The sequence below is a fragment of the Delphinapterus leucas genome, chromosome 9 (assembly GCF_059928025.1).
Source record: "Delphinapterus leucas isolate spDelLeu-1000000601 "Yukka" chromosome 9, BTC_Dleu_Yukka2, whole genome shotgun sequence".
In the NCBI taxonomy this organism is placed as follows: Eukaryota; Metazoa; Chordata; class Mammalia; order Artiodactyla; family Monodontidae; genus Delphinapterus; species Delphinapterus leucas.
Window position 1 is genome coordinate 14139852 of NC_143137.1, and position 17167 is coordinate 14157018.

At 52.6% G+C, this 17167-nt stretch overlaps 1 protein-coding gene across 11 annotated transcripts in view; it reads left to right on the forward strand.

The window, feature by feature from the left end:
- HIPK2 (homeodomain interacting protein kinase 2) overlaps positions 1-17167 on the forward strand; it is a 196828-nt gene that overhangs the window by 66885 nt on the left and 112776 nt on the right. For 10 of the 11 annotated variants that reach the window (XM_089917332.1, XM_089917331.1, XM_089917329.1 and 7 more), the window contains one exon: positions 203-1286. In XM_089917332.1, coding sequence (XP_089773458.1) covers positions 205-1286 — 1082 coding nt within the window. In that variant the 5' untranslated portion in view covers positions 203-204. Of the gene's footprint in view, positions 1-200; positions 1287-17167 lie in introns of all 11 variants that reach the window. The other variant, XM_089917335.1, reaches the window with a different exon arrangement.

Sequence of the window (17167 nt, forward strand, 5' to 3'; positions counted from 1 at the left end):
CACTGGAACCCCTGGAGCCCACAGACTGAGTGACGAGCCGGTGCTTCTGGGTGGAATAGATTCACTTTTCCGACGTTGTTTCGAAGTGAGAAGACAGTATACTCTAGGACCCATGCCGCCGGTCCGAACTGCAGTGGCTCTGTCGCGTTCATTCGTGTAAGGGTGACTAAGATATTTCTTTTCGCCTTTCTCTTTCTCACAGGTATGGCCTCACATGTGCAAGTTTTCTCCCCTCACACCCTTCAATCAAGTGCCTTCTGTAGCGTGAAGAAACTGAAAGTAGAGCCGAGTTCCAACTGGGACATGACCGGGTACGGCTCCCACAGCAAAGTGTATGGCCAGAACAAGAACGCGCCACCATCCCAGCCAGCCGCCACGACCGTCAGCGCCTCCCTGCCCATCCCAAACCCCAGCCTACCGTACGAGCAGACCATCATCTTCCCAGGAAGCACCGGGCACGTCGTCGTGACATCAGCAGGTAGCACTTCCGTCACCGGGCCAGTCCTCGGCGGACCGCACAACCTCATGCGTCGCAGCACTGTGAGCCTTCTTGATACCTACCAAAAATGCGGACTCAAGCGGAAGAGTGAGGAGATCGAGAACACGAGCAGCGTGCAGATCATCGAAGAGCATCCACCCATGATTCCGAATAATGCGAGTGGGGCCACTGTAGCCACTGCCACCACCTCGACTGCCACTTCCAAAAACAGTGGCTCCAACAGCGAGGGGGATTATCAGCTGGTCCAGCATGAGGTGCTGTGCTCCATGACCAACACTTACGAGGTCTTAGAGTTCCTGGGCCGAGGGACATTTGGGCAAGTGGTCAAGTGCTGGAAACGGGGCACCAATGAGATTGTGGCCATCAAGATCCTGAAGAACCACCCGTCATACGCCCGCCAAGGTCAGATCGAAGTGAGCATCCTGGCCCGCCTGAGCACAGAGAGCGCCGACGACTTCAACTTCGTCCGTGCCTACGAGTGCTTCCAGCACAAGAATCACACGTGCTTGGTCTTTGAGATGCTGGAGCAGAACCTCTATGACTTTCTGAAGCAGAACAAGTTCAGCCCCTTGCCCCTCAAATACATTCGCCCAGTCCTCCAGCAGGTTGCCACAGCCCTGATGAAGCTAAAAAGCCTAGGTCTTATCCATGCGGACCTCAAACCAGAAAACATCATGCTGGTGGATCCATCTAGACAACCGTACAGAGTCAAGGTCATCGACTTTGGTTCAGCCAGTCACGTGTCCAAGGCTGTGTGCTCCACCTACTTGCAGTCCAGGTATTACAGGTAAGGCCGTTCGCCCCGAGACAGGAGATGCTGAATGCCCAGCGGCATTCACAGAGCACGTGCAGTGTTGGTCACTGCCTGGGAGGTAAGATTGCTGCCCTCAAGTGATCACGATTTAGTCGGGAAATTAGGACATGTGCACATTGAAATGATGATTAGAAGCCATGTAAGAATGGAGCCGAGTAAGACTCTTGGTGTAGAGGTTCAGAGTTGGGAGGGATTCCTGGGGGCTGTGGGCAAAGAGCAAAGGCATGGTCGGGGAGTCAGGTTGTCGCGGACGGGTGGAATCCAGACATGGGTGAAGGAGCGAGAGAGACACGCATTATGATCACTCTGGCGAGAATGCCCAAGACTCGCACTGCAGACCAGGAGGACACCTGCCTGGCAGAACAGAGAATCTGTGGGTGGTGGAAAATCTGATTGCAGGGATAGGTTGGGACCAGGATGTTGGGGTCTTAGATACCAGATGAAGGGGTTGCAACCGTGTCCATAAATGTGGAGCAAGTGCCGAAACATTTGAACGACAGAGGGTGGGTGATAGGATGAAAGTGATGCTCTGAGAAGATGACTCTTGTGTTCATGTGGGAAGGGGATGGGAGGAGGGAGTGTCTGTAGCCTAGGGACCAGTCAGCGTGCTCCGGTGGTGGGAGAACTTTGGGGTCAGGAAGATGAAGGATTGTAGCACCCTTGGTGGGAAAGTGTGACGCTTTCATTCCTTCACTCATTCAACAAGGATTTATTTCACTTCTAACATGAGCCAGGCACAGCGCTGGGGACCGGGACACAGCCAGGAGGGCAGAGGCAAGGCCCTCGCCATCCTGGAGTCTGTGGCGTACTGCTTCCCACCCTGGCTCCATGTCAAAAGCACCGGTGGGTGAAGCGGGCTTTAAAAAATAACCTGATTTAGGTCCCAGTCCCCACAAACCGAATCATCGACACCTCTGGGGGTGGCGTCCTATATGGGTGTTTGTCACAGCTCTCCTGGGGCTCCCAGTGCGCAGCCAGGGTTAGGAATCGCTGCTCTGGTGGGACCCAGATGAGAGCACTGGCTCTGGGGTCAGGAAAGCCTCAACCCTCCACTCGCTGAGCTGTGCGACTGGGCTGGTTGCCTCGTTTCTCTAACCCCTTCGTTCCTGACCCATAACCTGGGCGAGTCCGGGCAGCAGCCGTGTTGGGGCTGTTGGATGGCGGAGCCGGGACGCAGCTGGATTCTTGGCTCCGTATCTGGCGTGTGGTCAGTGCACAAGGCTTGGATGGAAATGGGAAGCGAGTGAGTCTGTTCTGGGGAGATGGCGATGGGCTGTGTCTGAGGGCATGTTGAACGGTCTGGTGAAAATGGAAGTTGGCGAGATACGAAACTAAAACTCCCATGAGAAGATGGGGCTGACAACACATTTAAGAGGTTGACACGTGGGCAGTAGACCCAGGATCCCACGACTCCTCTGTGCCCGAGCCCTGCTGGCCCGACCCCCGAGTGAGCACGTGCTTTCCCCACACCTCCTTCCCGGCCACGGAGAAAGGCGGGGAATGTGCTTGAGCCGCGTCAGCACAGTTGGCCCGTCACACGTTCTGAGGCACATCCATCCCCCCCACACCTTGTTTGCCGATTTGCTCACCCCTCCAGCCGGCTGGCTTTGTCACAGGTGCCCTCGCCCGGCCCTCAGCCCGTGGGTCTCTGTTCTTGACCTCGTACCCCTTCCCCTGGGAGGTCTGTGGCCACAGGCCACACGTCCACACTGCCCCCTCACCTCCCTCATCTCAGTCCCGAATTACACAAGTCTCTAGGCCCCTCCACCCGTGCTGTCCTCCCCCCACCCGCCTGCCCTGAGCTTCCAGGGAGGAGCCTCGCATCTGCGTCCCTGCTCGGCTCCGGGAGGGGTGGATCTGTACTGCTCACCCGGTTCCTCTCCGCTCACCAGCTTCTTAGACACCTGCGGTCTGCTGTCAGGCCCGCAGCCCCAGAGCCAGGCAGAGGGGGAGGCTGTGAGCCCAGGGCTGTGGCCACCGAGGAAGGGGAGCCTGGGCCTGAAGGTGGGGGGAGCAGGCCCTGCGGACCCCCGGGAGAGGGTGAAGGAGGACGCTGGCCAGGGGCTGGAACAACAGGCGTGCTCTCTACAAAGTGCCCTTCTCTGAACGCAAGCTCTGGGTGGCACCATCTAGGGTCACCAGCCCATCCGTGGGATAGCCAGTGCCTTGGCCAGCTCCCCGCCGCCGTTGTCACTCTACACTTGGGGGTGCCAGTTCAGCATGCCAGGCCGCTCCTTCCTAGGTCTTGGCCTGAATTTAGGGTGAACTGCAGCAAAGTCAAGGCTGCTTGGACTTTTATTATTTTGTTAACTTGATGCCGTTTAATGGACGATACCGGCTTTATTCATGTTTTCTAAAACTTGAGCCGAGCAACTTGTAAAATGGCTTTTAAAAATTCTATTTAAAAGGCAATGCAGGGGCTTCCCTGGTGGCGCAGTGGTTGAGAGTCCGCCTGCCGATGCAGGGGACGCGGGTTCGTGCCCCGGTCCGGGAAGATCCCACATACTGCAGAGCGGTTGGGCCCGTGAGCCATGGCCGCTGAGCCTGCACGTCCGGAGCCTGTGCTCCGCAATGGGAGAGGCCACAGCAGTGAGAGACCCGCGTACCGCAAAAAAAAAAAAAAAAGGCAATGCATACTCATAGCCAAACTTGATGCACTGGGTAAGCTGACTTTGGGACTCTTGGCCTCACTCGTGTTCTCACCTTCCTGTGCCCACGTGACGTGTGGCACCCCTCTCGCAGCAGACAGACTCTCCAGGCTTCCTGCGCTTTCGTGTCGGCCCCAGTGCCCGGGGACCGGGGACCCCAGCGCAGGAGCTCTGGGCGGCAGGAGAAACCGCTCCGCCGGGTATGGAAGGCTCGTGTGCCGAGAGTCCAGGGCTCTCCTTAGCCCCCCTCTCCGTCTTCCACTTGCAGCCCCGGTGCCCCCATTTACCTTGGAAAGCTCTCCCTCTGGTTGTGATGTGACCCCTTTCTTTAGACCTCATGTGACTGTTGCATAAATTTCTGAGCAGGACCTCTTCCTCCTGTGGTCGCTTTGACCAAAAAAGACGAGTGTCCTTCAGGTCCTCCTGGTGGCCCCCCTGTGCCCAGCTCTGCTTTTAAGGGCACAGTCAATATGAAAGCCAGCCCAGTGTTTCTGCCTGAAGTGATGCTTCATCTCTAAAGTGGTCACAGCGTCCTGTTCCTCCCCCGGGGCTCATCTGAACCCCGGAGTAGTTTGCTACCACACACAGCAGTTTGAGGGTTTGAGGACAGCCTCCAGCCCGGTCGGCATCAGTCCTTGCTGTGGGACAGCCAGCTCCCGGCCACATTGGACCAGTCGAGTTTCCTGATTGTGTTGCCTCTTACAGGGGAGAGGAGGTGGGTGGAGAAGGCTCCTCAGTGGTCCGTTGTTATCTGAGAAGGTCGGCGTTTTCAGCTGCGTCGTGAGAGACTCTGTGTTTGAGCCACCTGGAGTAGAGGAGTCATCACCCTGTGGACCCAGCCTTCGACAGGGCCTGGGTTCCCCAGGCCCCCTGTATCTGAGCTGTGCCATCATCCCCTGGCGACCTCACTTTCAAAGAGGAGGACATTTAATGTCCTGCCCTGTTTTTAAGTGGACAGTATTAAATGTCTCAGCCCACCGTCGTCCCCGCCTAGCGATGTGGAAACAGTCTGATATAAAGAGATGTTCCTGTCCTCGTGGGGCCGGGGCGGGGGGGTGTACCTGGAAAAGTTGGTGCGTCTCGGGGAGCAAACGGTTTCCCCTGGCTATTAGGCACGTGCTTGGTCGAGGCCGGGGCATATTGCCGTGGTATCCTGTGAAGCAAGCCTGACCATGTGTTTTTCAGGAAACAAAGGCTGCTTTTTTCATTGTTTAACCATGATGCGTGGGTAGCCCCTTCCAACCTGACCTTCCAACTCGAAGGTCAGTTACCTAGTTAAACCCTCAAACCACGCTGGTCACAGGCTTTATTGTGCATAAGAATCACTTGGAGAGCGTGTTAAGAACACACTACCGCCACGGCCCTGCCCCAGACCCACTGCACCCCGGTCTCCAGAGGGGTGTCCCCGGAGAAAGTCCTCGCCCTGCACACACCCGAAGACTCGCCACGGGGAATCAGAGGTGAGCTTGTGCAGGTGGTTGGAGGCCCACTGAGAGAGAAAGGGGTCCTTAATGGTGTCTCCTTTGAAGTGTTCACACCCTAAGGGATGGAACTGAAGCAGATCCTGTGCAGTTCTATGAACGTATCTTGGAAGTCCCTGCCGTTTCCCTACAGCAGCCCTGCCTTATCCTCCAGGTTACGTTCCAAGACCCCCAGTGGATGTCCCTGAAACTGAGGATAGTACCGAACCCTGTGTACACTGTGTTTTTTCCTATGCAGACATACCCGTATGCATAGGAAATTTACAAATTAGACACAGTAAGAGATTAACATTGATAACTAATAATACAATAGAACAGTTACAACAATATACTGTAATAAAAGTTATGTGAATGTGGTGTCTCTCTCAGAATATCTTATTGTACAAATTCGGTGCCTTTTCCATCTTAACAAAGCCCTGTCATACACTGGCCGTAACTTGCAGTTTGAGGTGCGACAGCAAAACTAGCATGAATTTTTTTTTCCTTCTTCACAATTTAACGGATAGAAGATTCATTCTTACCGTAGATCTTAGCAACCTCAGCATACTTTCTTTTTCTTTCCTTATTAAATGGAGAACTTTCACCTTTTCACTTAAAGGAAGCACTTTCCAGGCTTCTCTTTGGAGTATCTGAATTGCCAGCATCAGTGTTCTTGCCATTTGGGACCATTATTAAGTAAAATAAGGGCTACTTGAACACAAGCACCAGGATGCCACAGTCAGTCTGATCACCGAGCGGGCTACTAGGAGACAAATGGGCAGGGCGTGTCGGCCAAAGGGAGGAGTCCCGTCCTGCGTCGGGACTTCGTGAGACTTTATCACGCTCCTCAGAACAGCAGGCAGTTTAAAACTTAAGAATGGTTTGTTTCTGGAATTTTTCACTTAATATTTTTGGATCGCGGCTGACTGTGATTAAGGGGAGACTACTGCATTTGATTCTACATTGATGCCAGTTATTTTTTTGAAGCAAGCAATAAATTGATGCTGGGGTATTTCCGCTGTCAGTGTGACCAGCAAACTGAAAACAAGACTAAATATTAAGCTCTACTCAGGAAAAACAAACAAAAAGCCATGCCATTCAGGCAGGAGATAGCGATTAAAATGTGTGGATTCTTTTGTTTTCTGCTCCGGTTATTCAAAATACTCTTGTCTAGACTTAATTTGAAACACTTAAGACCATTACCAGGACCAAAGAAAAAGGGTGGGGCGTGCATAAAAATTTAGGACACGAAGAAAAGGCCAGTAATCTACTCTTTCAGAATAATGTAACCTTTTTTGTCTGGTTCTTTTGGTTTCAGACACTATCTTCAAATTGATTCCATGGTGGTTTTAGGTGGGGGGCAGATAAATTTTAATTCAGTTCAATTCATCAAACATTCATTGGGTGCCTACTGTGTGTCCTGCGATGTACTGACGGGTAGGAGATAAGGCGCAAGATGTCTAATCTGGAGGAGTTTATGGTTTCTCTGAGGAGATTAAAAGACACAAATTGCCTAGAGTGTATTTCTGATACTTTGATATTACACATGTTTGATCACTCAGCAGATATTCATTGAGACTCTAGGGAACCCGTGATGAGAAAAACCAGTTAAAGAGATTCAAAGCCAGTGAAAGATTTTGCGAGATGGGTTAATAGGGAGGGTTTTTATTATATTTTTTTATTTTTTTTACATCTTTATTGGAGTATAATTGCTTTACAATGATGTGTTAGTTTCTGCTTTGTAACAAGGTGAATCAGTTATACATATGTTCCCATATCTCTTCCCTCTTGTGTCTCCCTCCCTCAATAGGGAGGGTTTTTAGAGAACAAGCTATATTGAAGTACTCTTGAGGTCCATCTTAAAGGAAATGTGAGATGGGGGTGGGAGGAGCCTGAGAGGCATGGAGATTGGAATTAATAAGGGAAGATGGGGGGAGGGGGATGACAGTGACACCTGCAAGGAGTTGAAGGCTTGGGCTGGCAAGTAAGGGTTAGGTGAGGGAGGCCTGACCGTGGAGAATTTTGATGGAGGCTTGAGGGGCTTGGACTTAACAAAGGAGTAATTCAGTGAAGTTAAGGATATTAGTGAAGTTAGTCAATTGAAATGGGGACAAAAAGTTGGGGAGCACCCAGAGGCTAGGAGACAATAGTAGTTATTCATAAATAAAGGGAAGAGGCCCTAGATTATAATGGGGATCCCCTCCCCATCCCCCGTCAGTAGCCAGTATAAATGTGAACACTTTCAATGCTTTTAAATTCTGGTACTGTGATTGCAGAGTTGGCTAAGAGGGAATAGGTTTTGTTCGTTTGTTTGTTTTGCTGTCTTTTGTTTATGGACTTTGCTTTCCCTAAGGCACAGTTGTGAAGCTCTGGTCTCCAGAACCGGGTTTCAAGTCCCACCACTGGTATCAAGTAATAGCCTCTGGAAGGAGAGTTAAGAGACCTTAGCTCCAGTCCTGGCCCCGTCCATCCCCAGCTGACTATGTTCCACTGAGTCAGTATATTGGTAGAATGTCAACTGTGAGGCATCCACAGCCCCACATCTGGATCTCATTATGACCGGGGCCTGTGCTTAGTCCATGGCCAGGGGACAGTGTTCTCTCCTGTGGGCTGACCTTGGCCTCATTGGCTCAAACTGGGGACCCTCCATCATCTCCCCATCAGCAGGGAACGCGGCATCTTCCAAAATATCTTTCGCTGAGTCGCTTCAGAAAAGGGGCATAGGGCTCCCTGGTGGCGCAGTGGCTGAGAGTCCGCCTGCCGATGCAGGGGACATGGGTTCGTGCCCCGGTCCGGGAGGATCCCACATGCCGCGGAGCGGCTGGGCCCGTGAGCCATGGCCGCTGAGCCTGCGCTTCCGGAGCCTGTGCTCCGCAACGGGAGAGGCCACAACAGTGAGAGGCCCGCGTACGGCAAAAAAAAAAAAAAAATGGGGGGGGGGGCATGACTTAATAAAGTCATAAAAATAGTTTCCAAAATTGCATAGCTTGTGCAGATTCCTGACTAGAAGTTAGGTTTGATTGAAAAGAAGAGCTCTGAAAGCATCTGCATTGCGGGCATTAGCTTTTTAAGTTAGTTTGTGTTTTATTACTAGTAGATACAACAGGAAAGGCTTCTAGTTTACCCTTGAGAAGATTGAGTGAAATATTCAACCCACTGACAGTCTCATTCACCCAGATGAGGGAGGTGGTTATAAATATGTAAAAGCTTTTAGAGTTGCAGTGTCTTTTCTGAGGAGAAGTGATCAATAAGTTATCTGGGCTGTTAGGTTATCTTTAGTTTTCCCTTACTTGTCTCTAGGACCTTGAGTTGTGTGGTGAAATAATTTGAAATCGAATTTTTTTTTTTTAAGTATGAAATAATTAAAGGGAGAACCTCTCTGTGTATTTGAGTGTATCTCTGCCCTGGTGTTCCAGTCCCGCCTACACACACGCACGTGCACAGTCACACAAATAAACACAGATAACACAATATAAGCCCATGCATGACATACGCACAGCTAGGTGTGCTTGCAAGCACCTTGGTGACAGAAGCTAATGCTCAGCTGTAGCAAAGATGCTGATATACATAGATGCCTGCCACATGGAGGGAGACACACGCAACAGACATGCGTATACACGCAAGGACACACACACAACTTCAAAGACATTGAAAAACCATGTACATTCACAGACCACATGAACCAACCAGAGCGACCCCAGAGCAAGGGCCCAGGTGCAGAAGCAGTGTTGATGCCCCAGAAACTTGGCCCAGTTTTCTGCCTTGCTGCAGAGTTGCCATCTACATGTCCCCAGACCTAAGGACAGGAGGGCTGGAACCACTCTTGAGCTCAAGGTATAAATCAGTTGTTTTCAAAGGGTGATCCAAGGATCCTCGTGCCGAAGTATCACCCAGGTGCTTGTTAGACATGGAGATTCCTGGGTTGCAAAAGAAATCTAAGGAACAGGCTCTCTGGGGGGTGGAGCCAGATGACAGATTTAAGCAAGCTCTAGGGTGAATTCTTTTTTTAAAGCCACTGTATTGAGGTATGATTGACATACAAAAAGCTGCACATATGTAATGTGTACAGCTTGGTGAGTTTGGAGGTAAAACCATCACCACAGTTTATGCCTTAAAGAGATCCATCACCTCCAGGAGTGTCTTCCTGCTTTAGTTATTTATTTACATTTTTTAAATTATTGTTTTGTCCTTTAAGAACTGTTGCCAGAGGTGGCTTGGATCCCAGAGTCGGTTGCCCCACAGAGGGGGTTGCCACCTGCCCCGTCAAAATGGGAGAAGTGGGGTGCCGTGGGCAACCTGGCACGGGGCTGTTGCCCTTTTACCTGGGTGGCTCAGAGCCCTGCCGTGGGGCCCAGTTGTTAGATTCCTTGTGGTCCAACCCCTTACGCCTCAATGGTGGTGACAGTGAAGATCCAAAAATCATTGGTGCGTGCTACAGGAGGGGTTACTGGGTGGACTGGTGAACTGCCAGGTGGGTGGTTGGGAGGGGAAGCAGATGGACAGAGGAGACATGAACGCACGTGACTTTTTGCATAATTTGCAGTCGACGGAGCACTTACTGCTTAGTAGCTGCTGAACTCTCCCTGTAGCCACAGCTGGGTTTGGAGCTATAATCCTCACTTATGCATCGAACAAGTAATTTTTTGAATTCCGAAGATGTGCCAGACACTGTGCTTTGTGCTGGGGTTTCAAGAAATGAGTAGGAGTGCCCTCAGCTATGCAGCTCTGCCCCCGAATCTGTCATGGAATGAGCTGTCCCTGGGGAGCCAGCGGTGGGCGTGCCAGGCTCCGCTGTCCTCGTCTACCCCGGTGTAGACATCTCTCCTTAAGCCAAGAAGGCAGAGCATGTTGCCTTTGAATCGCTTTGCCCAGTCTCCCTGGGCCGCTTGTATTATATGTTCTGAGTCCTGAGTGCCCTCCCCAGTGAAGGGGCCCCCTGTCCGCTGCCCTTGGCCTCCCCTGGCTGCGGGTCTCTGCATCACAGCTGGGACAGATCGGGCCAGCCTTTCCCCACCGCCTCACCAGCTCCCCAGAGGAGGAGGGAGCGCCCAGCCACAGCCTTGCCAGGGCAGCTCGAGCCCGGCGTTCCCTTTCATCCTTGGCGCCATCGGCCTCTGGCTCCCCGGGTCTTAAAGCCAGGTGGAGGAGCAGGGCTCTTGGTGACGAGTACTGGGCTGTGGCCCTCGTTCCTGGAAAGAGATGGAGATGGTGACATTGTAGAAGCAGTTGTCGTAGGTGAGGTGTCCCCAAAGCAGAGCCTGAGGCGGGGCTTGGGTGCAGCGTGTCTGTTTGGGAGAAAACCTCAGGAAGCAGGAGGAAGGGAATGGGGGCGGGGGGATACCGGGAGGAGTTAGGGGGTGGCTCCATTCTCCCTCCAAGGGGCCTGCCGTAGGCCTCAGGGACTGTGCCCCAGGAGGGGGGAGGCTGGGGCTCTGGGCCCTTTGAGACCGAGGGCCCTCAAGGGTATTGGCTCTCCTGTGCCTTTGTTTGGGCCAAGCTTGTTCGAGGACTGGGTGGGCTTGAGGCTCAGGGGAGACTGCGAAGTAGAACAGACCACGTGACTGTGGCCAAGGTCAGCGGGAACGTGACACGAGCCCAGAAGGACCCAAAGTGTGAGCACCAGCCCTGTGCTCGGGGATCCGCTCTGTCCTCCCCACCGATGACCTGTGTGCCATTTTTAAATGGAAAGGGAATACAGGGGAAATGCCTTTGTAGGCAAGTTTAAGTATTGCAGTCTAAGAATTCAGAGTTGAACTCCAAATTTTGGTTTTGGGGAGAGTTGGGAGATCTGAATGAAACGCTAAAAAAAAAAAAAAAAAAAATCTTGCCTCCACCCCGCTCTCCTTTTTTATCTGGCCAGCCTGCCCACTAGAGGTGGGAGATGGAGGCTGTGTCTGAGAGAGGAGACACCTGAGCAGGGGGAGGTGCCTGAAGCCTGAGTTTGTCAGAACCGTGGGGCGATGTGGAGGCGGGTTACTGTCTGCCACGTTCTCTCTGCTGGTGCGTGTAGCTGTTGTGTGTTCCCCAAGGCGCCTTTGTTGAATGAGCGAGTGACTAACTGGCCAAATGAATGGATGAACGGATGGACGGATGGACGGATGGATGGATGGATGGATGGATGGATGAATGGTATCAGTGGCCTCATGTTTATAGCTCAACTCACACTGTCACAGCAGAAACACCCACGTGCCCAGCTTCTTGTAGTCCTTCCTACAGTCCTTTCACTGTTGCCCTAAACCTCAGGCCCATGGCATCCAGCATCTCCAAACCCTGGATCATACGAGCCCCCTTTATCAGCATTCTGGGGAGCAGACATCTCACCAAAAATGTTCGTTCCGTCCACCTGTGAGATTTCAATTTAAAACCTGAAGACAGCTGACTCAGGTTTTAACAGATTAGTTCCCTGAAATCAGCCAATATCTGTCATGTCCCATTACACCTTGACAGAAAATTAGAAATGACTTCCCAGTATGAAGAAAGGGCCGAGCCCAGCAAGACCTGACTAGGGAACCTTGCACGTGTGGAGACAGCCCTGTCCTCTGGGCCGCTAACCCCTTATCTGCTTTTCTGTTTCTGAGATGTTACGGACATGCTAGTCGTGTGCCCCGGAACTTTGTCTTCATACGTAGGAACTGAATGAGCAAGGATCTCCCGCAGAGGATAAAGTTCCTGACACATTACTCAGCGTGTTCCTGGCACGAGGCAAGCACTCAGCCCATGTTTGCTGCTATTATTACTTTTACTGCCACTGCTGTTACCATCATTATCATTATTCTTATTGTCATCACTCTATTGGCAGAGATCTGGATTTGAATTCCACATCTGCTGCTTTATAGCTGTGTGACCTCAGGCAAGTTCCCAAACCTCTCTGCGGCTCATTGTTCTTTCTCTTACGAGGGAAGTACGACAGCAGTTCCTGAGGTTGTTCTAAGGACTAAACGAGATGGCTGTGGTGCGTGCTCACCTGTGTGCACCTCGCCTCTGCTGTAAGTAACCATCACGCTCTCCCCTGGGCCCCCTTCCCGGTGTATGTGCCTCTGGCTTAGCATTTATTTTATTTGGCCTGGTGTCATTGTAGGCTATCGACATCCCCAGTGTTCCCGAGCTCCTTGGGATCACGTGTTGTTTCTTTTTCATCTCCGTGGACACGTGGAGGCCCAGCACGTACTTCACATCCAGTAGGCGCTAACGGAGTACGTTTGGTGGGTTTCCTCTGGTGTCAGGAAGGGACAGTGTCCAGTGCGATGGTGAAGAGGTTAGCGTTTGAGGAGAGGAACAACATCTCTCCCCCTGAGTCAGGAGGGAGACACGGGTGCAGCATTCTTGACTGGAGGGCACGGGCCCGGCACTCTCCTGCCGCTGCTCGTGTACCTGCGGTGAAGCTATAAATCCTGCGCTTGGGCTGGGCACACGAGCCTCACGGCAGTGGGGAGCGGGCACGGGAAGCCTCAGGAGGTTACATCGCATTTGCCACCTGCCGTGCTTCCCGTATCCACTGTCCGTCTCCGCTGACCTCAGAAGGATCCAGGAGCCAAGACTGGAGTGACGGGCAGGACGCTGCTCAAGGACTCCCTGAAGGTGTGCGTGCGTGTGCGTGCGTGTGTATGAATGTGTGTTGGTATGTACTATACGTGTGGTGTGTGTGTTGGGTGTGTGAATGTGTGTTAGTGTGTGTTGTATATGTGAGATGTGTTGGTATCGGGGGGGTTTGTGTTGGCTGTGTGTGTTGTACACGTGGGGTGTGTGCCTTGTATGTGTGGCATATATGTTAGTGTGTGTTGTATATGTGATGTATGTTGCTCCGTGGGGAGAGTGTGGGTGTGCGAGTTCAGTGGCAGCAGGTAGGCTGGTCCCTAGGGTTCCCCATACTTGGAGCCCCTCCTGATCCTGCTTCGTGTGACTGGGGAAGGGTACTCTCCAGTCACAACCTTATTTATGTAATTATTGACTATAAAAATCAACGTTGTTTGGCCAGAACATGAGGGATCAACTGTTGGTGCCGCCTCTTTGTCACGCACTGACCACCAGTGAAGGCTTTCTATTCCTCTTCTCTTTGTAAATTAGAACTTATATTGGCAAATAAAAATAAACTAAATGTGAACCCCCAGAACAGAGATAGCTCTGGCACTGAGAGTCAGATGTTCTCACTGTGAAAGGTGAATATTCACCCTGACGAGCGGCCGGGAGGTCTTCGGGAGATGGCACTGCTCTGTGTCCTGACTGTCGTGGTGGTAACAGGCTAAAACTCATAGAACTTACATCCGAAAATTTAAAAATTCCAAGTGAAAATTTAGAATCTATTTACCCTTAAAGATCTCGAAGAAACTGTTGGTAATATTAAACCCTTCAACTTTATCTTGCCTAGTTTTTCTTCCTGTTTTTGTTGTGTTGTGTTTGGGTAAAAGAGATACCTTTGTTCATCCTGTAACAGGATGGCCAGCAGGGAAACAATCATTTCTGGAAACTGCTGGGCCAGGGAACTATGAAAACATCTCTGGGGAATAAACAGCTGTTGATGATGGAAGCATTTCTCTCCCACAGTTTCTTTACTTTACATCTGCCGTTTCATGTATAGGTCATGGACTTGCCCTCTAAAAGTGAAGGACAGTGACTGCTAGAAACAGAGAAGTGAGGGACTGTTACCCCTGAAATGCCAGAGTCCAGGAGGAAAATGAAGTCTTTGTGGAACTTGGTCATCCAGCCTTACTGTGCCTACAGCGCCCTGCCCTTGGCTCTTACATTATCATGGCCATGGCCAGCAAACCCAGGCGTGAAACAACATCGTTTTCGATAAAATAGCTTTCCTAAAACCAGCTTTTCCCAACGGCAGGCCTCTCGTCTGTGGGGACATTCATGCTTATTACAGAGAAGTGGCTGGTTTTGTAGGAAAGGTCTTTTATCCCCTCGAAAGAGAGGGCACCTGCGTGCCATCTTGGATGCAGTGGGTTCTGTTGTCTGCATTCTGAGTGATGGGCCTTGGAGAGGGGCTCCTGTCCCCAGCGGTGATCCCAGGCATGATGAGGCCAGTTCCCAAGAGCACCGCCTGGGCCACGCACCCCAGTAACTGGGCCGTGACCCAAGGCCACATGCTGGGCACAGAGCCACGTTCCTTCCGTTCCCTCCCCACTGACAGGAACTTTTCACTTGTTTCCTTGGAAGAAACGAGCCCACAGCATGTAAATGTCGTTGCATGGTGTCCTCTGCAGCTCAGAGTGGCCGGTTGAAGACAGGGGTTTTCTGTGACCCTCCTGGCAATGAGATCCGTGCGTTTGCAGATCTGAGCTCGTGGCCACCCCACCCCTGTTTCCCATGCCCCGTGATGCCACCCAGGCTGCTCTCTACATTAGTTCCGAGGAGAACTGGGGCCTCCTTCGTTGCTCTTCCACGTGCCCTTTTCCTTCTCAGAAGACAGCCCTTTCTCCCTCCAGCTCCCTCCTTGATTCCATGTTGCCTCCTCTGTTGCCTGCTCTGGCTCCCACATCCCAGTTCCCAGCCCGGAATTCGGAGTCCTGTTCCACGGCCCCAGCCTCACGCTTAGCACCCGTGTGAGCCCACAGTGTTCCCAGGATGCCTCCCCTGCCCGCCGCTGCACCCAGGCCCCAGAACCCAGCCCTGTCCGGCTCCTGTGGCGGAGCCCAAGTGCCAGATGTGCCACAGCCAGAAATGGTTTCTTCCTCCGGAGACATTCGGACGTTGTGTAATCTGGCATGTTATGCACTTCCTGGGGCCAGAGTCTGGCTCTTAGACCCTGTGAAAGAACCAGGGCTGATGTTATCAACCCACTTTACAGTGACCTGAAATGACCAGCCACCACTGGCGTCGTCGAGGGAGGTGACGCAGAGACAGAGACCCGGGTCTCAGTGTCCCACCAACCATGTGACTCAGGTGAATCTCCTAACCTCCCTGACGTTGCATCTCCTTAGCTGGGCCAGTGACGTAACACACCAGGGCCGTGGGCACCTTGAAGGTCTATGTGAGTTCGCCCCGCTGTACTTAGCCTCACGTAGCCCCTCCGAGCCTTGGGCATAGCGGAGACTGTAAATAGGTTACTATTTCTAACCATGCCCAGCCTTTCCCTTCTATCCTGCCTTTTCCTTTTTCTTCTCTTCCTCTACCTGTGTCCCCAGGGTTCTCCCACGCTAATCCAGGTGGACACAGCAGTGGTGGGACGTCTCCAGGCACCAAGGCACCACCATACGTAGACTCTGGGGACACAGTTAAGCGAGAGCTCGGTTCTTAGAAGGTTGCCAGTTAATTGCTTTGCTGCCCCCGCAAGATATGTATTCATGTGTGGCTCTCAGTTTGGGGCCATGCGGACCCAAATGAGGTTTCTGCTGGTGCAGACAGAAACAGTAAGATTGAAGATAGATTTTTCTCTGAAAATGAGCCATTCGAATTTTTTTCCCAGCTTTTCCTGTTCATATTCTATGTCATGGTTTGTATAGAAAGCCCCGTATGCTCACCTCGTTGCTTTACTTTACAAGCTGCCTTCAGCAGGTGATGGCGTCAGATGCCTGTGTGCATGACACTGCAGATGCTCTGGGATCCCCCCCCCCCACCTTTGGGGGATGTGCCGCAGCTCCTCCGGAAAGAGCATCTCTTAGGAACACACCCACCTGACGAAAGTCTCAGGAACACGAAGCCACCAAAGAAATCAGCAGAAGTGCCGAGTGGGGCAGACCCTGTCGGAGGAGGGAATTAACCGTTTGTATTTGCCTAGGCCTTTGGTTACAATGGTGACTCGCATTTTCTGTGTTCCAGGAACTTTATGTGACCGTTATCAGAACTCCGAGGGTAGCTCGGGCAGCGATGTTGTCCCCGTCTCACTGTGCGGTCATTGTCTTGTCGGGGGTCACCCACATGTTGGTGACCAGCCCCACGAGTGCAGCCTGCGTGTCCCACTCTGTCCAGGCCATTCCTGCCCTGGTGGAGGGCCCCGGGCCAAGACACCTAGAACAACGTCAGATGCAGAGGCACGGCCTCTAGCTCCCGTGCACAGGCCCGGGCCGCACGCAGGCCCAGAAATGTGTTTGGTCTGAGCAGGCTCCCCTCCGCCCTCCTGCCCTCCCCACCCTCATACAGACTGGCGGCCTGTCCTCTGGAGGGGGGGCCGCGGAGCCGTGATTCGTTTTCCCATCACGTTGGGAGTCCGTGCTTGGTTCCGCATGGACACTGGGATTTGCATACTGCTTGGTTTTGTTTGTTGCTCCCTCCCTGTCCCCGTGGTAGCGAAAGGTGGTGTCCTTGGCTCGGAGAAACAGACGGCATCTACGCCCGCTCGGAAATGAACGAGTCGGGGTGGGAGAGGCCATGGGGCAGGCGCGCGGCCACAGTGCGCACACGAGTCCTCCGGGGCGTGCTGCAGCCCCGCACCTCGCCCCTCGGTGCGTTCGGGGACCAGTCAGCCTCGGCCCCAAGAGCTTACCCCCCAAAATGTAAATAGGATGGAAGCTGACAACGGCAGTGCCAGGTAGAGAGCAGTTGATCTGCCAGCTCGCTGAAGTTCAAGTGCTGCGGGCTTCTGCGCTGCGGAGGACCGCGCCCGGGCGTGGGGCGCAGGGACCCGCACTCCAGGCCCTGCGCGGCCCTCGGACGGCAGGGTGTGCCCGAGTGTCACACTGACCTGCGCTTTGATGAAGCGTCCCTCTGCACAGAAATCTAACTTATTGCTGTGGAAGGAAGGCACACGCAGCCTAGGCGCGGTGGAGGTGTCCAGGCACTGCAGGGGAAGCGGGGAGGGACCTTG